The 17092-nt window shown below is 47.9% G+C and overlaps 1 protein-coding gene and 1 long non-coding RNA gene across 2 annotated transcripts; both read right to left on the bottom strand.

Moving 5' to 3' along the window:
• Positions 1-6915: 6915 nt before the first annotated feature.
• LOC141041625 (uncharacterized) lies at positions 6916-9852 on the bottom strand. Its single transcript, XM_073508401.1, has 6 exons — positions 9389-9852; positions 9221-9294; positions 8753-9138; positions 8014-8128; positions 7645-7932; positions 6916-7554 (listed from the first exon to the last, which is right to left on the bottom strand). Exons 2-6 carry the CDS (start codon positions 9246-9248, stop codon positions 7526-7528), a joined length of 846 nt encoding a protein of 281 aa, XP_073364502.1. The 5' UTR covers positions 9249-9294; positions 9389-9852; the 3' UTR covers positions 6916-7525.
• A 1733-nt stretch (positions 9853-11585) lies between these two features.
• LOC123497360 (uncharacterized) lies at positions 11586-13809 on the bottom strand. The gene is made up of 2 exons (XR_006671051.2): positions 13130-13809; positions 11586-12184 (listed from the first exon to the last, which is right to left on the bottom strand). It is a non-coding gene; the product is annotated as an uncharacterized lncRNA (long non-coding RNA).
• Between the last annotated feature and the right edge of the window lie 3283 nt (positions 13810-17092).

The raw sequence follows: 17092 nt of genomic DNA, 5'->3' as shown, positions 1-17092 counted from the left end.
TGATCCGACTGAAGTCGAAGTCCCAGCCGTGGTCGACTTTATCATGGACGTTTTGGTCATCACTCCTGAGTGGACAGTACCATATATCGCATACATTCTTAGAAATGAACTCCCAGAGGATGAAGAAGAGGCTCGATAGATCGTCCGTCGATCCAAAGCCTTTACTGTGATAAGAATACAGTTGTTTAGAGAAAGTGTGACTGGAGTCTGCCAGAAATGCATAACACCAGAAGAAGGTCGAGTGATCCTCAATGACATCCACTCGGGGACCTGTGGTCCCCATGTGTCCTCTCGGACCATTGTGGCCAAAGCATACCGAGCGGGATTTTATTGGCCACGAGCAAATGAGATGGCAAAAGAAATAGTCGACAAATGTGAAGGTTGCCAGTTTTACTCCAACATGTCTCACAAGCCTGCATCAGCCCTGAAGACCATTCCACTCATCTGGCCCTTTGCTGTTTGGGGATTGGATATGGTTGGACCTCTGAGGACTGGTAGGAGCGGCTTCACTCATGTGCTCGTGGCAGTCGGCAAGTTCACCAAATGGATTGAAGCCAAGCCTATCAAAAACCTTGAAGCCGGTACTGCTGTCAGCTTCATCAGAGAGTTAACATTCAGATATGGTGTTCCGCACAGCATCTGTGACACCCAAAATTTTTAATTGGCTTTTCCAAACTTTTATTTGATTTGAGGGATGTTATTTAAAATTTTCTTCTAAAGAACTCTCCCTCTCAAAAAATTTCTTTTATGACAAATGTTTTGTTTGGATTCACCCAAGACTTGATTTTTGGTCTTGGAGGTTTTCCCTTCTTATTTGGACTCAAAACCAAATGCTTTTCATTTGGGAAATTTCCTTTGAAAAATCTTTTAAATAGCCCTATGGCATTTGGAGTGATCTTTTCCCCTTTCAAAAGAATCCCTCTTGCCATGACCCAAGTGGAAATCCCCTCCCAAAAGCCTTTCCCCATCTTTGTGTCATGATATACTTCAAATCCAGCAGTTTGAACCTCCCCATAAATTTTCTTCCATTTAATTCCTATCAAAAATAATTTCTGCCCTCTACTTTGGCTCTTGGAGATTTACAAAGGAGCTACCCTTTTTACTTTGAGTTTTGCCTCCAAACCAATTTCCCTAGCTAGTCCTTAGAGCCCTCAACCAAGATCCATGAAGATCCACTGGCCTCCAGTTCAAATATTTCAAATTGTGCTTGCTGCAAGTTTGGACCATATTTGCCAAATTTGATGAAATTCCATTGTTTTCTCCTCCTAAAAATCTGAGAAAATTCAGGCAGCCTCTGGATGCATTGAGAGGTCACCTCACCAAGTCCCAGCTCCAGAAAAAAATTTCTTCATGCCAAATCATTTCGTCGAACACCTGAAGGGCACTGTTTCTGTCATGTTCAGAAATTCAGAGTAACAGTTTCAGAAGCTGCTGTCGTTTTCTTCAGAGCCCGTTGTCGATCTCGCCAGTACCACGGTGGCACCTTGCTCCCTGTTCCCTCCTTATCCCTGCGCCGCACGATCGCCTGGAAGTTTGCGGGCGTCGGCGACGAGCAGGAGGAGGTGCGCCACCCCGTGAGCGACGGCAGCAGCGGCTTTGCGGTTGCCAGAGAGAGGCGCAGCGTGGACGGCGCCGTCCAGCGCCGCCCAAGCCACCGGAGGCCGCCGCGTGGCCACCCACTCACCCGTGCACGCTGCCATCCGTCGTCGTGAACTGCTAGGCGCGGAGCGCACTCCCTGCCGCCGCCGTGCCCGTACGGCCGCCCCGTCGAGGATCGGCGCATTACGCCAAGCCCGATCGAGGTTTAGCGGGGGAACGGCACCAGTGATCCTCCCTGGTGGTGCCTAGCCGCTTAAACCCCCTGCCCAACCTCTGCCTCGCCGTAATCGCTCGCCGGAGCTACCCCGTTCACGGCCACCCCCTCGGATCGCCTATAAAAGGAGGCCCCGAGCTCAAACTCGAACCCACACCACCTCTTCACTCCACCAATACCACGCCAAGCCACTGGAAGAGCCCCGAGGGAGCCTTCTTCCCCAACTCCGGCCGCCTCGACCCGCCACGGGGTCCAGCTCGATTCACCCCCGTGCGTGCACCTCTACCTCTCAGCTCTTGCCAGTAGCTTCCTATTGCATCCACTCTTCTGACCCGCGCTTCAATTTGGAGTTTGCAGCGCCCACCGGAGTACTCCACCATCGCCCGAACCACCGTCCGCCGGAGAAAGTGTCGCCGTCGACGTGGTGCTCTCCGACGACCAAGTCCACCACCCACCGACGCGGAAGAACACCCTGAACCTCTAGGTACCCTCCGATCTCTCTGCCTCGCCGCGGTTCAACGCCGGCGGCCACCGCAGCCTTCGGGCGCCGGCGAGCTCCTTTGGAGTTTTTAAACCTGACGGCCTTTCTTCTTTCCCCCTCTCGAACTGTTTTCTGATGGCGCCTTTGGGAAAATGCGCTTTCCCTTTGGGCTGGCGCATTTCTTTCCGAACCATTTTCTGGTTTTTCAAACAAGTCCCTGGTTCTTTTCTGTTTCACCACAAATCAGTCCTTGGACTAAAACCCTTATAACTTTTTAATAAAAGATGATTTTTGATTGATTCTTTTTCTGTCAGTCTTATAATTTTGTCTAGTTTTTTATAGTATTTATTTGGAAAAAATTTAGAACAATTTTTGTGCACGCGACGATTTTTACGTTAGTGTACGGTTTTGTATACCGTAGGTTCCGGAGGAGGTGACGGAGCCGCGAACTTCGCCGAGTTAGACTCCGACATCTCCGAACCAGGCAAGCATGTTTGAACCTTTGATATGATAGGTGTTTTGCATGTTTGCTTGAATGGTTTGTGCATGGCATATGAGCATCGGTGAGTATTACGTTGCATGTAAGGCAACTAACCGTGTGTTTCGAAGTTACCGTGATCTTTGATGAGAGATGACCTGATCATGTGGGGACATGAAAGGTAGTAAGATGGTATTGTTGTAGCATGCCAGTCTTACGTCAGCCGATAAACTCCGACATTAACGTGGACTGAGTCACGTTATCGTTCTTCCCCTTTCGTGCTGCCACATGTTTTCTGCAAAGAATACGGTTTAGTAAGTTGTTAACCTCTTTCCTTGTACACACCAAATAGAGGGGCCGGGATGAGGGTTCCATGGCCCTGGATTAAAGCCAGTCATCCGGTCAGGGGGCATGGGTGTTTCCGGTTGGGACCAAGGAGGGGGCACCCTTAGAGCGCGCGTATATAAATTTGATCCCATGCTACGCGAGGTTGTAGCCTCCCCGTCTCAAAGTTTTTCTTGAACGTTGTCGAGGGTGATTCCTGGCATCGGAATGTTGAATGGGTGTGTACTGGTTAGATGTGTTTCTCCTAAAACACCGTAAACGGAACTAGTCCCTTGTGACTACTGAAATCCGTTGGCTGTGGTTAAGAGTACAAACTCTGCAGAGTCAAATCCTTCCGAGTCATCGCGTCCATGGTTAAGGACCATGACCAGTATATCCATATCTATGTCAGTCCTCGTGGTAAATCCCCGGTGAACAAGCTTGAGTAGTATACCCGTTGAATTGTTATTCCTGTGGATGGACTAACCTTTTGTTTATCCCGTACTTGAATATTCCCTTGAAATGAATTAAATTCATGAGCTACTGAATTATTAAGTTGTGAAATATAAGCACTTTATGTGATGTCGCTCAGACGTCCGACTGTGGCACTCTTGTCTTTTACTTTCAATATAAGCCCTTTATGTGATGTCGCTCAGACGTCCGACTGTGGCACGCCCGTGATTTACTTTTGATATAAGCCCTTTATGTGATGTCGCTCAGACGTCCGACGGTGGCACGCCCGTTATTTACTTTTGATATAAGCCCTTTATGTGATGTCGCTCAGACGTCCGACTGTGGCACGCCCGTTATTTACCTTTGATATAAGCCCTTTATGTGATGTCCCTTCAGACGTCCAACTGTGGCATGCACTGTTGTTTATTTTTCATTATAAGCCCTTTATGTGGTGTCGCCTTGACGCCCGACTGCGGCATTGTTATTTCATTTGTATCCTTTCGAGGAGTCATTCAGACACTCGATTGGCCTTCAGTATTACTTTGGGATTTCGGGAGGACTACCGCCCGACTTCCTTTTTTTCCCATGCATTGCCACCTCGTTGTTTGAGTGCGCTCTATTAATCTGTTCATATGCATCATGTTTACATTTGTTATATCTTATGTCCGAACTGTCTTGTGAGTACTTTCATAGTACTCACCTGGCTTGTTGATTTGTCCAGATGTTGACGAAGGCGATCTCATGGATGAAGAGTTTGATAGTGAGTCCGACGCCTAGAGGAGTCCCAGTCAGTCCCGTGCGATCCTGGATATTGGTCACTTGTATTATATACGCTTCCGCCACCAACAATAAGTATCCTCGAGCCTCACTCCGACGCTCGAAGAGCTGTTAGTTTCAGGAGTCATGTCACCCACTTAACTGTGATATATCCACCACCGCTTTTATTGTGAGTTAGTAGTTATGCCACACTATCCGCCTTTAAGTATTATTGGCGTGCTTGTAATAAATTGTTGAGCAGTCTCCGCTCAACCTTGTATTATATTTAGTACTCCTAGTTTCTCTTCTGTGATCAAGATATTGTCTACCAGTGAGAAGGATTCTTCTCTATTGTTCGTAAAAGGGATCGGTTTCTTAATAAATATTTTTATTGGAAAACCGGTCGTGACAAGCATCATCACTGACAATGGGTCGAACTTCGATTCTGATGAGTTCAGAGCCTTCTGTGCTTCCCAAGGTACTCGAGTCGACTATGCTTCAGTCGCCCACCCCCAGTCAAATGGACAAGCTGAAAGAGCAAACGGATTGATTCTCAAAGGACTGAAACCCCGACTGATGCGTGATCTCAAGCACGTAGCTGGCGCCTGGGTCGATGAACTTCCATCAGTGCTTTGGGGATTGAGGACAACTCCCAATCGGTCGAGTGGCCGAACTCCATTCTTCTTGGTCTGTGGAGCTGAGGCTGTACTTCTGAGTGACTTGCTCCACAACGCACCCCGAGTCGAGCTTTTCTCAGAAGATGAAGCAGAACGGGTACGACAAGATGCAGTTGATCTCCTGGAAGAGGAAAGAGAGATGGCCTTGATCCGGTCGACCATCTATCAGCAAGACCTGCGTCAATTCCACGCCAGAAACATAAGGGGTCGAGCATTTCAAGAGGGAGACTTGGTTCTTCGAGTGGATCAGCAGAAACCACACAAGCTTGCTCCTGATTGGGAAGGCCCCTTCATCATCACCAGAGTGCTCCACAACGGAGCATACTACCTTTACAAGGTCGAGCACAAGAAAGACGAGCCACGCGCTTGGAATGCGGAGCTGCTCCGCCCCTTTTACACTTAAGCATTCAGACTGTTGAGATGTAATAAGAAATACCTTCTAGTTTGATTATCAAAGACACAGTTTTACAGTATCCTAAATGATTGTTGTTTCCTTTTTGTATGTTTCAAATCCCCCAGTGGGTGCCTTAGATGCGAATCCGTTTCGCCTAAGTTTAAAAAAAATCCTATCGAGTGAAGAGCAAGCCTCTCACTCGAAGGCTTAGCTGCGAATCCGTTTCGCCTAAGTTTGAAAAATCCTACCGAGTGGTGAGCAACCCTCCCACTCGGGGGCTTAGCTGCAGTCCAGTACTCGCCTAAGTTTGAAAAATCCTACCGAGTGGTGAGCAACCCTCCCACTCGGGGGCTTAGCTGCAGTCTAGTACTCGCCTAAGTTTGAAAAATCCTACTGATGGTGAGCAACCTTCCCACTCGGGGGCTTAGCTGTAGTCCAGTACTCGCCTAAGTTTGAAAAATCCTACCGAGTGGTGAGCAAGCCTCCCACTCGAGGGCTTAGCTGCAGTCCAGTACTCGGATAAGTTTGAAAAATCCTACCGAGTGGTGAGCAACACGCCCACTCGGGGGCTTAGATGCAGTCCAGTACTCGCCTAAGTTTGAAAAATCCTACCGAGTGGTGAGGAATCCTGCCACTCGGGGGCTTAGCTGCAGTCCAGTACTCGCCTAAGTTTGGAAAATCCTACCGAGTGGTGAGAAACCCTCCCACTCGGGGGCTTAGCTGCAGTCCAGTACTCGCCTAAGTTTGAAAAATCCTACCGAGTGGTGAGCAACCCTCCCACTCGAGGGCTTAGTTGCAGTCCAATACTCGCCTAAGTTTAAAAATCCTACCGAGTGGTGAGCAACCCTCCCACTCGGGGGCTTAGCTGCAGTCCAGTACTCGCCTAAGTTTGAAAAATCCTACCGAGTGGTGAGCAACCCTCCCACTCAGGGGCTTAGCTGCAGTCCAGTACTCACCTAAGTTTGAAAAATCCTACCGAGTGGTGCGCAACCCTCCAACTCGGGGGCTTAGCTGCAGTCCAGTACTCGCCTAAGTTTAAAAAAATCCTACCGAGTGGTGAGCAACCCTCCCACTCGGGGGCTTAGCTGCAGTCCAGTACTCGCCTAAGTTTGGAAAATCCTACCGAGTGGTGAGCAACCCTCCCACTCGGAGGCTTAGCTGCAGTCCAGTACTTGCCTAAGTTTGAAACACATCCCTATCCGCAAGGACGACGAGGTGCAGGTCGACTGCAACCTTCTCCTCGGAGCTACGTCACAAGTACAACGTACGCTCCATCCCTATCCGCAAGGACGACGAGGTGCAGGTCAACTGCAACCTTCTCCTCGAAGCTACGTCACAAGTACAACGTACAGTCCATCCCTATCCGCAAGGACGACGAGGTGCAGGCCGACTGCAACCTTCTCCTCGGAGCTACGCCGCAAGTATAACGTACGCTCCATCCCTATCTGCAAGGTCGACGAGATGCACAACGACTGGAATCTCCTCCTCAGAGCTGCATCTCAAGTACAAAGGTTATTCCTGGTGAAGGACAAGTTCCACTCGACAGCAAACACAAGCATATTCGGAGATAAACCAAATTCAGATAAATCCTAAGGTTCCGGACCGCGGATTAAAGTACTCGGGCATCAAGCCCAAAGGAGTTTAACGTTTACAAAATCACTCGGCATTCCGAGGCAAATTTAAGGTGAGGCATAAAAGTTTGTTCACTTCGCAGGAGGAGGGCTAGCAGGCTCGACGAATTCGTCCAGGTCGATTCCGTCGGCAATCCGAGTGGCAGCAGCAATGAAGGTCCGCATGAAGGATTGGAAGTCGTGCTTCTTGGTATTGGCAACCTTGATCACTGCCAGCTTCTCTTCTAAGCGCTTCCTTGCAGTGGACACGAACCAAGGACAGAGCCACATCAGCGCTGCACCGGGCAGAAGACTTCTTCCATTCTTGCACTCGACCAGGAACCTCATTAAGCCAAGTCATCAGAGACTCGAGGTCATTCTGGAGCGTCGCCCTTGGCCAGAGAGATGTGTCGATCCGCGACATTGCGACTTTCAGTCGAGCAAGATAGTCGACAACACCAGCAACGCGAGATTCTAGTCGGAGCACGTTCATGGCAGCTTCGTCCTTCACTAGAGAGTGGATGGGGTCCAAGCTTGTCTCAACTCGCCCAGTCTCTTCCTCGAAGTTCTGGCAAAATTTTGCACGCACGATTCAAAGATGAGTTAGTGGTTGTATGTCGAGCCGGCAGTAACAAGTCAGTCGGGTTGAAGAAAATACCTTCAAGCATGACGAACAACTTCTTAGCAAGACCTCCCAGATAGTTCTCCAGATCGTCCCTCTTGGGAGCAATGCCTTCCATCTTCTCGTTCAGATTGTTCTTGTCCTTCTTCAGGTGGGTCGCTTCCTTATTGGCTTCATCAAGGGCAGTTTTTAGCTTGGCGTTTTCTTCCTCCAGTTTGCCGACTGAAGCTAGCTTCTGTTCAACGAGTGCAGTTTTCTCATTAGCTGTTTTCTGTGTGGCCGCAAGATCTTGGTCCTTTTTCGCCAGAGCTTGGTTCAGTTTCTCTGAAAGAAACAATGCTCGGTTCAGAAAAAGCAAAATAAAATCCAGTTCAGAGACAAATCAGTCGACAAGTTTTTTCTTACCAGCGGCTTCATCCTTGGCTTTCTGCAGATTTGTCTTGGCCAGCTGCAGATCAAGGTTGAGTTGAATCTGCTTCTTCTCCAGGTCAGCAAAACGAGCTCCAAGTTCACAAGATTTCTGTAATCAAAGGACAGTCAATCGACAGATGGAAAGACTGGTTACTTCAGAGCAATGGTCTGATAAATTCAGCAAGTTCTAAGACTACTGCCGAATCAAACATCCAACAGTAGTCTCAGGGACTACACCCAGTGGGTGCACTTAGCGTGCCCCCACTAGTCCAGTTTCCACTCGACGTGGTCTGTCCAGGCCGAGTGTAAAAAAAAGAGGCAAGTTGTTCTCAGACCGTAGTCAACTGCCCGCAGTTGACCATGGTCTTGGAGACTACACCAGTGGGTGCACTAAGCGTGCCGCCACTGGTTCAGGTTCCACTCGACATGGTCCAACCAGGCCGAGTGAGAAAATTCCAATTCTGAGACTACAGTCGACTGCCCGCAGTCAACTATAGTCTCGGGGACTACACCCAGTGGGTGCACTCAGCGTGCCCCCACTAGTTCAAAGATCCAACCGACACAACTTAGTCGACTCAAGATACAAGTTTGCTCAGTGGCAAATCAAAAACACCCAGTGGGTGTACAAATGCGAAACGCAGACAGATGAAAAGATTTTTCAAAGGAAGTTTTCAGGTAGCATATCCTAACAAAACAAGTGGCAAGCTAAAGACTCAGTCGGTGATCAACCAACCTGGACGTTGCTCTGAAGGGCTGAGCTGGCGTCGTAGGCCGCTTGGCTGGCTTCCCGTACCATCTTCATCTGCTCCATCATGATGCCCGCCTGGCGTATGGCTTCCTTGGCAGCACCCACTTGATCCTCTAGGACGTGATGTGCGGTAAAGAGTGAAGATGGATTGGCTGGAGTCTGAGCAGTCGACGCTGAAGGCTGAGCACTTGTCAGTGGTACGGCGAAAGTTAAAGAAGTCCGATTGGCATTGCCACCTTCCTGGATCGCTGTTTCGGTTGCCGATGCAGACTGAGGTGTCTTTCTAGCTGACGCCTTCCTGTTTCTTCTCCCCTGGGACCTCAACGGCACGTCTTCGTCATCTTCTGGAAGATCAATGACATGGGGAGGAGCTGCAAAAAGAATCAATTGCCAGAAATTCAATTGACCAATAAAACGACCGAGTAAATAAGGACAAGATTATGAGAATCGTACCTGGATTGGAGGTGAATACATCTTCCATTTCTTCGTCTTCATTCTTCTAAGCGGAAGTTTCGGAGGTAGCAGCACTGCAAATTTCAAGATTCAGTCGGTCATGTCTATAACAGTGAGTCGACCAAGACCCAGTTCGTACTAAAGAAGGAACTCAAGTCCAACTATTACCCAGAAACAGTGGGAATGGTCACTTTGATCTTGGGCAAGGCTTTCTGCGGTTTTGTTGGCGCAGCTTTCGGCTGCTTCGGTGCCTTCTCAGTCGGCGCTGGAGAAGACGTCCGAGGGCACTTTGACGACTGCCCGGTTTGCGCGGTCGCTGTGCCGCGGATGCTTGCCGGGTCATGCGTGTGCTTAGATCACCTTTCCCTACAGGGAGGTGAGTCGACCTCTTCTTCATCGCTCGGGTCGTCGCTCTCCTCGTCCTCCTCTCCGTCAGAATGCCACTCGCCGCTATCGCCGCCACTCGCCTCCCCCTCTGGATCCTGCTCCTGCTCCCCGTTGGGCATCGAGTACATCTCAGTAAAGACCTAAAAGACAACAAGTGAAACAAAAATCAGTCGGTTGACAACAAGCAGTTACATGATAAATCAAGAAAACACTCGACAATTCAGAGTTGGACCTTGTCTGTTTCGTACGTGTTGTCGAGTGGAGGGACTCTCCTGGACCCCTGGGGTTATCTTTGTTGCCAGTGATACCCTTCAACCACTTCTCCACTGTATCCTCGTCGACTTCTTCTGGATGGACCCGAGTGGAATCGTCAATGCCCGAATACATCCACATCGGATGGTCACGGGCTTGAAGCGGCTGAATGCGTCGTCCGAGGAAGACTTCCAACAGATCCATGCTGGTCACGCCATCACGGATGAGCTGGACCACTCTCTCAACCAGCACCTTCACCTCCGCTTTCTCCCCCGGGGTCACTTTCAAGGCGGAGGGTTTCTCTACCAGAGCCATGGAAAAGGGGGGAAGTCCAGTCGACTGACCTGGAGTCGGCTGGTCTTTGCAGTAAAACCAGGTCGACTGCCACCCTCGGACTGACTCGGGAAGGATTATGGCTGGGAAAGAGCTCTTACCCCTCATTTGAATCCCAAGACCCCCACACATCTAGATCACTTTTGTCTTCTCATCAGTTCGATTAGCTTTTTTGACCAACTGAGAGCGACACGTGAAAATGTGCTTGAAGAGGCCCCAGTGTGGTCGAAAACCCAAGAAATTCTCGCACATAGACACGAAAGCGACAAGACACACGATGGTGTTGGGGGAAAAGTGATGAAGTTGTGCTCCAAAGAAGTCCAAGAAGGCTCGGAAAAAAGGATGAGGAGGCAAAGAAAACCCGCGGTCGACGTGAGCGGCGAGGAGGACGCACTCACCCTCCTACGGTCGGGGCTCAGGCTCGTCCTCCGGGAGCCGTGCAGATCTGTCGGGGATCAATCCCTCCTCGGCCAGATCGTCGATGTCGTCCTGACGAATCTTCGACCGGATCCAATCGCCCTGGATCCAGCCGCGCGGCAGACCGGACCTCGACAAAGATCCGCCCCGGCTGGACTTCTTCCCCTTCGCCTTCGCCGTTGCCTTCTTCGCGCGCTCCAGAGCCACTGTCTTCTCCTTCCCCATCATAGAGGACGGAGCTTGAACAGAGCGGCGGCGCCGGGGCGGGAGCGGGTGTGATGGAGAAAACGGAGAAGGAAGAGGAAGAATGTGAACACACTGTTCAAAAACCCCAGTCCGACGCCTTATATGAGGTTGCTTCCGAGTGACTGACCTGTGGACCCGGGCGATCCTATCAAATCCCGCAACAGTCACGCGCGTGATACATGGCGAAAAAGGTGGCACAGAAATCGAGGCGGCCCTGCCTAATCCAACCCGACTACAGCGGCCTCCTCCGCCCCGCGCGCTTCCAAAAATTCAAATCCCGCGGGATCCGCGGGCAACAGAGCAACCTGTCAGACAGAAGATTTTCTCCATATCAACGCTCGAAGCTTTTCAGTAATAGTTCACTCGACAAAACCAAGAATGGATCAAGGTGACTGAAAAAGAAGTTGGTGCCACCGTGTTGATTCGTTGATCCAAACAAGACACTTCCGAAGCGCGAAAATTGAATCGGAAGTACTTTCAACTCCTTCTCCACTCCAACCCTGAACCATTCGGGGGCTAATGACGAAGCTATGTACCTAGGGTAGGGTTATAGGCCTGACCTAGATACCCTCCCCAAGGACATCACCCTAAGGTCAGAAGCATTCGAAGGGTACCATCATCCACTCGACCAGAAACATTCCACTCAGAAGAATCAATGTCACTCGACCGTAACAGAAACCACTCGACATACAGAAGATCTAAAGTCACTCTGCAGAACAACGGTCGGGCGTTTACTCATAGACTTAATGATCATTTATATCACTTTATTGTGGACGTTACCTGTAATGCTTCCTCTTTATGTACATTGAACTCTTTGTAACGTGGGCTGGCTGGGGTCCTGGCGCACTCTATATAAGCCACCCCCCTCCACAGGCACAAGGGTTCGCACCCCCTGTAACACACACACGCATAATCCAGTCGACCGCCTCCGGGCACCGAGACGTAGGGCTATTATTTCCTCCGCGAAGGGCCTAAACTCGTAAAACTCGTGTGTACAACTTCGCCATAGCTAGGATCTTGCCTCCTCATACCTAACCCCCATTCTACTGTCAGTCTTAGATCCACAATATGAACCGTATGCCATATAGCGCACACACCTTCATCTGGCTGCCCGTTTCTGTTCTTCTGCCTCATCGCAAATAGTTCATTGAATTGAACCGTATGCCCCGCATCGCACATGCATCTAACTTCTGAGACATGTTTGATGTATCCACCATCGCAAATGTTTTGCATTCTTTTTTATGATTTTTTACATCACCGTTTGCGATTATGGCATCGCACATAGTTTCGTCGAAGGGTCTCTGATTGTAGTGTCGCGTTAGAAGCATCCTGCAGTAGTGAGAAGCGGCACAACCAGAAAGAACCAAGCAACACAGTAAACAAACAAGCATAAACATGGCATGATGCCTGACAAGGTTAAATATTGTTACTCATGGAAAGAGATGATGCATGAAAGAACCCCACATCAAAGCAAGTTTAAATGAGGCCGGAAACAACACATGACAATTCTGGAAACTCCCCATATGCAAATTTCGAATTTTCTACTGATCTCATTAAAACACAATTTTAAAGTGGTTAGACAACCATTTAAAGTGCACCGCGATTATCTACAAGTTCTTTAGTCAATTTACATAGGAAGATCATTTAACTTGGAGCTACGGTCTAGAAGATAAGAGCTAAACAAGTTTAACATGACATTGATGCAAAATGCATGCAAACATCAATCACAAACTCTCAAATCAAGGATGCAACATGACATGATGAAACAACATGCAATTATAAGTAATTTCCATATAGTACATGAGCACAACAAAGCAACGATTCAAGACATACACACAAAGCAAATTTGAATAACAGTCTGCCCAAAACAGTAACTAGGCATATTCCAAGCATCAAAACAACATGCTACAGGAACCTTATGGGCACAAACTTGATATGAACTTAAAGTAGAGATAAAATACTTCAATTCCCCTTTATGGTTCAGGTTCATAAGCATCATGGTTAATTTACTATGATCCATGCAAAATGCAATGTTCTGTTATAGATTAGGACTTGGTTAAAAACTGGGCATATACATGAGCAGAGTTAATATGATGGCATGTTTAAGGCATGAAACAAATATGCTACTATGCTTAAACATGGCATCAAATGGCATAGCATGCTGGTACATATCATGGATCTCAAATCATATAACATGTCATATACATAGGAGCAAGAAGTTCATGGGAATCATCAAAGCAATATGGTCGAGGGGGGAGGCAGAGCTGGGCCGACCTTGGCACTACTGCGCCTTGGGCATGGCGTGGCCCACGGCTGTGCGTGCGTGCGGGACGAGCAGTTCTGCTAGATCTCGAGCAGGACCATGGCGGCGGCTTGGCAAGGCGGGATCCCAGGGGCGTGGATGCAGGAGAAGGCGGGGGACGGGCGCCGGATCTGGTGGCCGCCTCTCCGTTCCCAGCGTCGGCGTCGAGATCGGCGAGCTTGTGGTTCGGCCGCCCATGGCGGTGTACCTATGGGAGAGAGAGGGTGAGGGAGAGAGGGAGAAGAATATGGGTAGGGGAAGGAGGAGCACGGGCGATGGGGTCCGGCCTTGGTGGTCGCCGGCGGTGGTTCCTATCGCCGAACGGGTGCGGCGGCGAGGTTGAGGCGGCAAGAGTCGGCGGCGGCGTGGCGAGACAGAGAGCTCAGGATCCTCTCGCGATCCAGATCAGGATTGAGGAAGGTGGTCGGGCGCTGGAGCTGCAGCGGCGGGCGCGGTCGGGCTCGTGCAGGCGCGCTATGGGCTCAGCGGGCTGTGGCGCGGGGAGGCCGTCTGGGGGCGACGTGGCATCGCGCCACTCGCTGGAGGCGGCGACTGGTGGCCGCTCGCCTGCTTGGACGGCGCCATGTTGCGGTGGGGTGTTGGATCAACACAAAAATGGAGGTGGGGGTGGCGGCTGATCCGAGGGGAAGGCTAGAGGTAAGTGGAGCGGGTAGGCTGCTAGATTTGGAAGAGGGAGGTGTCCATATATAGCAGGGGCTAGGGTTTTTGATGGGTTAGGAGGGGTTCGGAGCCCTTCGATCTAGATCGGATGGTACTGGTCGAGAGGGGTGTTCGGTTGGGCTAGGTGGGATGTGTAGGAGGTGTGGGCTGTGAAGAGAGAGATGAAATGCGGCCCGGCACGAGTTTCCGAGGGCATCAAACGGGCTCTGAATGCGATGAAATTTGGCAGGCGGTCTACCTATCTACAATATAACAAGACCGCACGCCAACTTTCACCCCATTCCGAGAAAATTTTTATCCCACTTATAAAATAATATTTTGAAGGTGTCGCGGGCGCGTGCGAGTGTTGTTGGACTCAGAACGGACAACAGAGAGAACTGGGAGACCCGGTAACTACGGACGGATGCAAGTTTGACAAGAATGAGACATGAGTGCCGATGCAACCCGAATGATATGATGATGAATGCAACAACCAATTGAAACACACAAGGTCAACAGAATAAATGAAAGGCAATTGGAGCATCGGTCTCGGGGCGTCACAACACTCCATCACTAACAGAAGATCTCGTCCCGTGATCGAGGAATGAGAAGAGGAAGGGAGTAGGAAGATGAAGAGGTAAACAAAGTTGCTTCCTCGACAAACGAGTGAAACAAAAGAACCTTGAGAGATTGAAAAACTTGAAAGAAATGACACAACGGAGATGAACCAAGTTGAAAACACTCCCTTGGAAAAGAGGTACAAGGAACTTTACGGGAACTTTGTAGGTTGAAAGACACGAAACAAGAGCTTAATGGACTAAATGAATATGAAACCACACCAGTTAAAATGAGATAGACAAGGAATGAGAATGAAAGAATTCGAGCGGCACTCCGACTGAAAAGAGGCGCAAGACTTGATAACATAAAAGAACTTGAAAGAGAACATAACACTCCAGTTAAATGGATAAGCAATAAAAGAACATGATCTTTGACCAAATGAGATGATGGGTTGAAGAGAGCGACATCACAACACCTCCGGAACGAAGTAATAGAATCCAGATCATTGGAAAGAAATGAACAAAGAATAGAATGAGAAGCTTCTACCACAATTGAACTTGAAAAGCATTCGTAGAACAAAGGATTGAATGGAGTTGTTGGAAAATGAACAACGAAAAGAATAAGCTTGTTGTGGGCTTATGGAAAACATCTCAAAATTATGAGGTGACAACTGGCCACTAACAAAAACAAAAGACTTGATTCAGAGCAACAAGAGATGAGAATCTTCTTTGATCGAGAGAATACGAGAAAACTTGTTTTATCGATAGGCACCATAATTAGCAACATTCCTTAGGAAAGGCTTTAGGTGCAATCTTTACCAAGATAAATCCAATGAAGAGATTGATAGGTTGAAACGATCTCGTGAACGAATAGAAAATGATGGATTTAAAATATCTCAATCTTGACAACTTCACTTCGGGACTCCTTGTTTGTCAAGAATGGTATACTACCAACTCAAATGATAAGGGAGAAGGGATTGCACTTCGAAACGCAAGAACAAGAATAGTTGAGCTCCTCCAACAAGAATGTTGATGAACACTTCAAAAATGAATTAAATCCTTAACGAACCACCATGAAGAACTCTTGAAGAGCTCAGGTAGTTAAAGGATTATAGAAAATAATTGAAAATTGAAAAGAACAAGAGTTGAAGACTTGCAATGATTTAGATGGAGGTTCGTGACAAGATAACTGAGATAGGTTGGAACTCCGGTAAAGAAAGATGGATCACTTCGACCTGAGAATTTATTCATCATGAACATACTCTGGAAGAAGGAATTAATCACTTGTATGAAACAAGAATAAGAATTATGTTATGCGTATCCTTCATCAATTTAAATTGATGACAAGCAACGGATTTGTCATACTACTTAGTCCCATTGAAAAGGATTGATATAGCGCAAACTTGAGAAAGTTTTCAACGAATCACCGGTAGGACTTTGGAAAGAATGAATGAATTAATATGATAACAAAGGAAGAGGAATCTTGAACAAACCATCATGATAACTGAAAATGAACGAGGAAAGGGGCTAATCACGGGGAAGGATTGGAAAACAAACAAAGATACTTGAGATAATTTAAATATAATAGAGCGAAGAGATCATGAGCTGATAGAGGATACTCGAACGAGGCACCGGAAAGAATTGGAGAACGAGAGCTGAAAGTTGAAAGAAATAAAATATGAAATGGCCTCAAGAGAATCGAAACGAAAACAACTCCTGAAATACTCTGGATGGGTAAGAAAAGAATTTCTGTCAAACGGAACAATTTTAGAGGATAGCATGAAGCTAGAACCATGAATCTTGAAGATACGGAGCAACATTTAAGATAAAATCTTCTTCGCCTTGAGAATTATGACGAGAGATACCACCAAATTGTTGAGACAATCCGGAACAACTTGAACAGAAATATTGAGCCAAAGATGAAAATAATTTGAAGGCGATCTTGGAGGAGTCATCTGACTTATGAAATTCATTCTTACGTCAAACATGAAAAGAATTTGACAATAACTCCGGAAAAATTAGAAGAGCCAAGTAAGATCCTGGGGAAAAACATGTGGGTTAGGGCGCACTAAAAAGAAACACCGTTGATGATTGAAGAAGAGAGATGATGCACCAGAACAATTGAAACTTGAATGAGATAACAACCTTGAATTAGCTTGAAGGGATTAAGAATGAAACGTGAATCTTCTGAGATATCTTCTACACTCCGGATATGACTAGGGAGAGGTGTATGATTAAGAGGTGCACCAGCATGAGAAAGCATTTGAAATGAGGAAAGGGATATGGTCACACCGAAAAACTAGAATTGACCCACCAGAAAATAAAACGAGACAAACAATGATGAACGGGTCAAGAATTCACCGCTTGGAACAATTGAGGAAAGAACGAAGAGGCTTGCATGAATAAAATTGATGCTTGATTCGAGACTTCAGACTCCATGAAGAAAAAGGGCGGGAGGGTGGGAAAAGTAAATATCTTGGGACAGGCGAAACGAACACCATTGAGAAACTGATAATTGATCTTGCAAAAGAGGAAGAGGATGGAATAACTTGAAGAGAAGTGCACCGGTTGAAAAGGATTTACATCGCAACGAACGAAAAATACCCGCGTGATCCTAAAGAAAATTTGAAGGGGAAGAGGACTAGAATCAAAACACCTACGTCACAAATCCTCGCCGGAGCAATGAAGGGGATAAGGAGTAAAAAGAATTCCTACTCT

Source organism: Aegilops tauschii, chromosome 2 (assembly GCF_002575655.3).
Source record: "Aegilops tauschii subsp. strangulata cultivar AL8/78 chromosome 2, Aet v6.0, whole genome shotgun sequence".
In the NCBI taxonomy this organism is placed as follows: Eukaryota; Viridiplantae; Streptophyta; class Magnoliopsida; order Poales; family Poaceae; genus Aegilops; species Aegilops tauschii.
The sequence above is the reverse complement of the archived record's forward strand: the minus strand, read 5'-3'. Positions and strand labels throughout refer to the sequence as shown.

Coding starts and splice junctions, on each gene's coding strand:
- LOC141041625 (XM_073508401.1), bottom strand. CDS start 9,248: ATGGAAGATGTATTCACCTCCAATCCAG. Junction 9,139..9,220: donor TGTATTCACCTCCAATCCAG/GTACGATTCTCA, acceptor TTCTTTTTGCAG/CTCCTCCCCATGTCATTGAT. Junction 7,555..7,644: donor GTTGTTCGTCATGCTTGAAG/GTATTTTCTTCA, acceptor AAATTTTGCCAG/AACTTCGAGGAAGAGACTGG.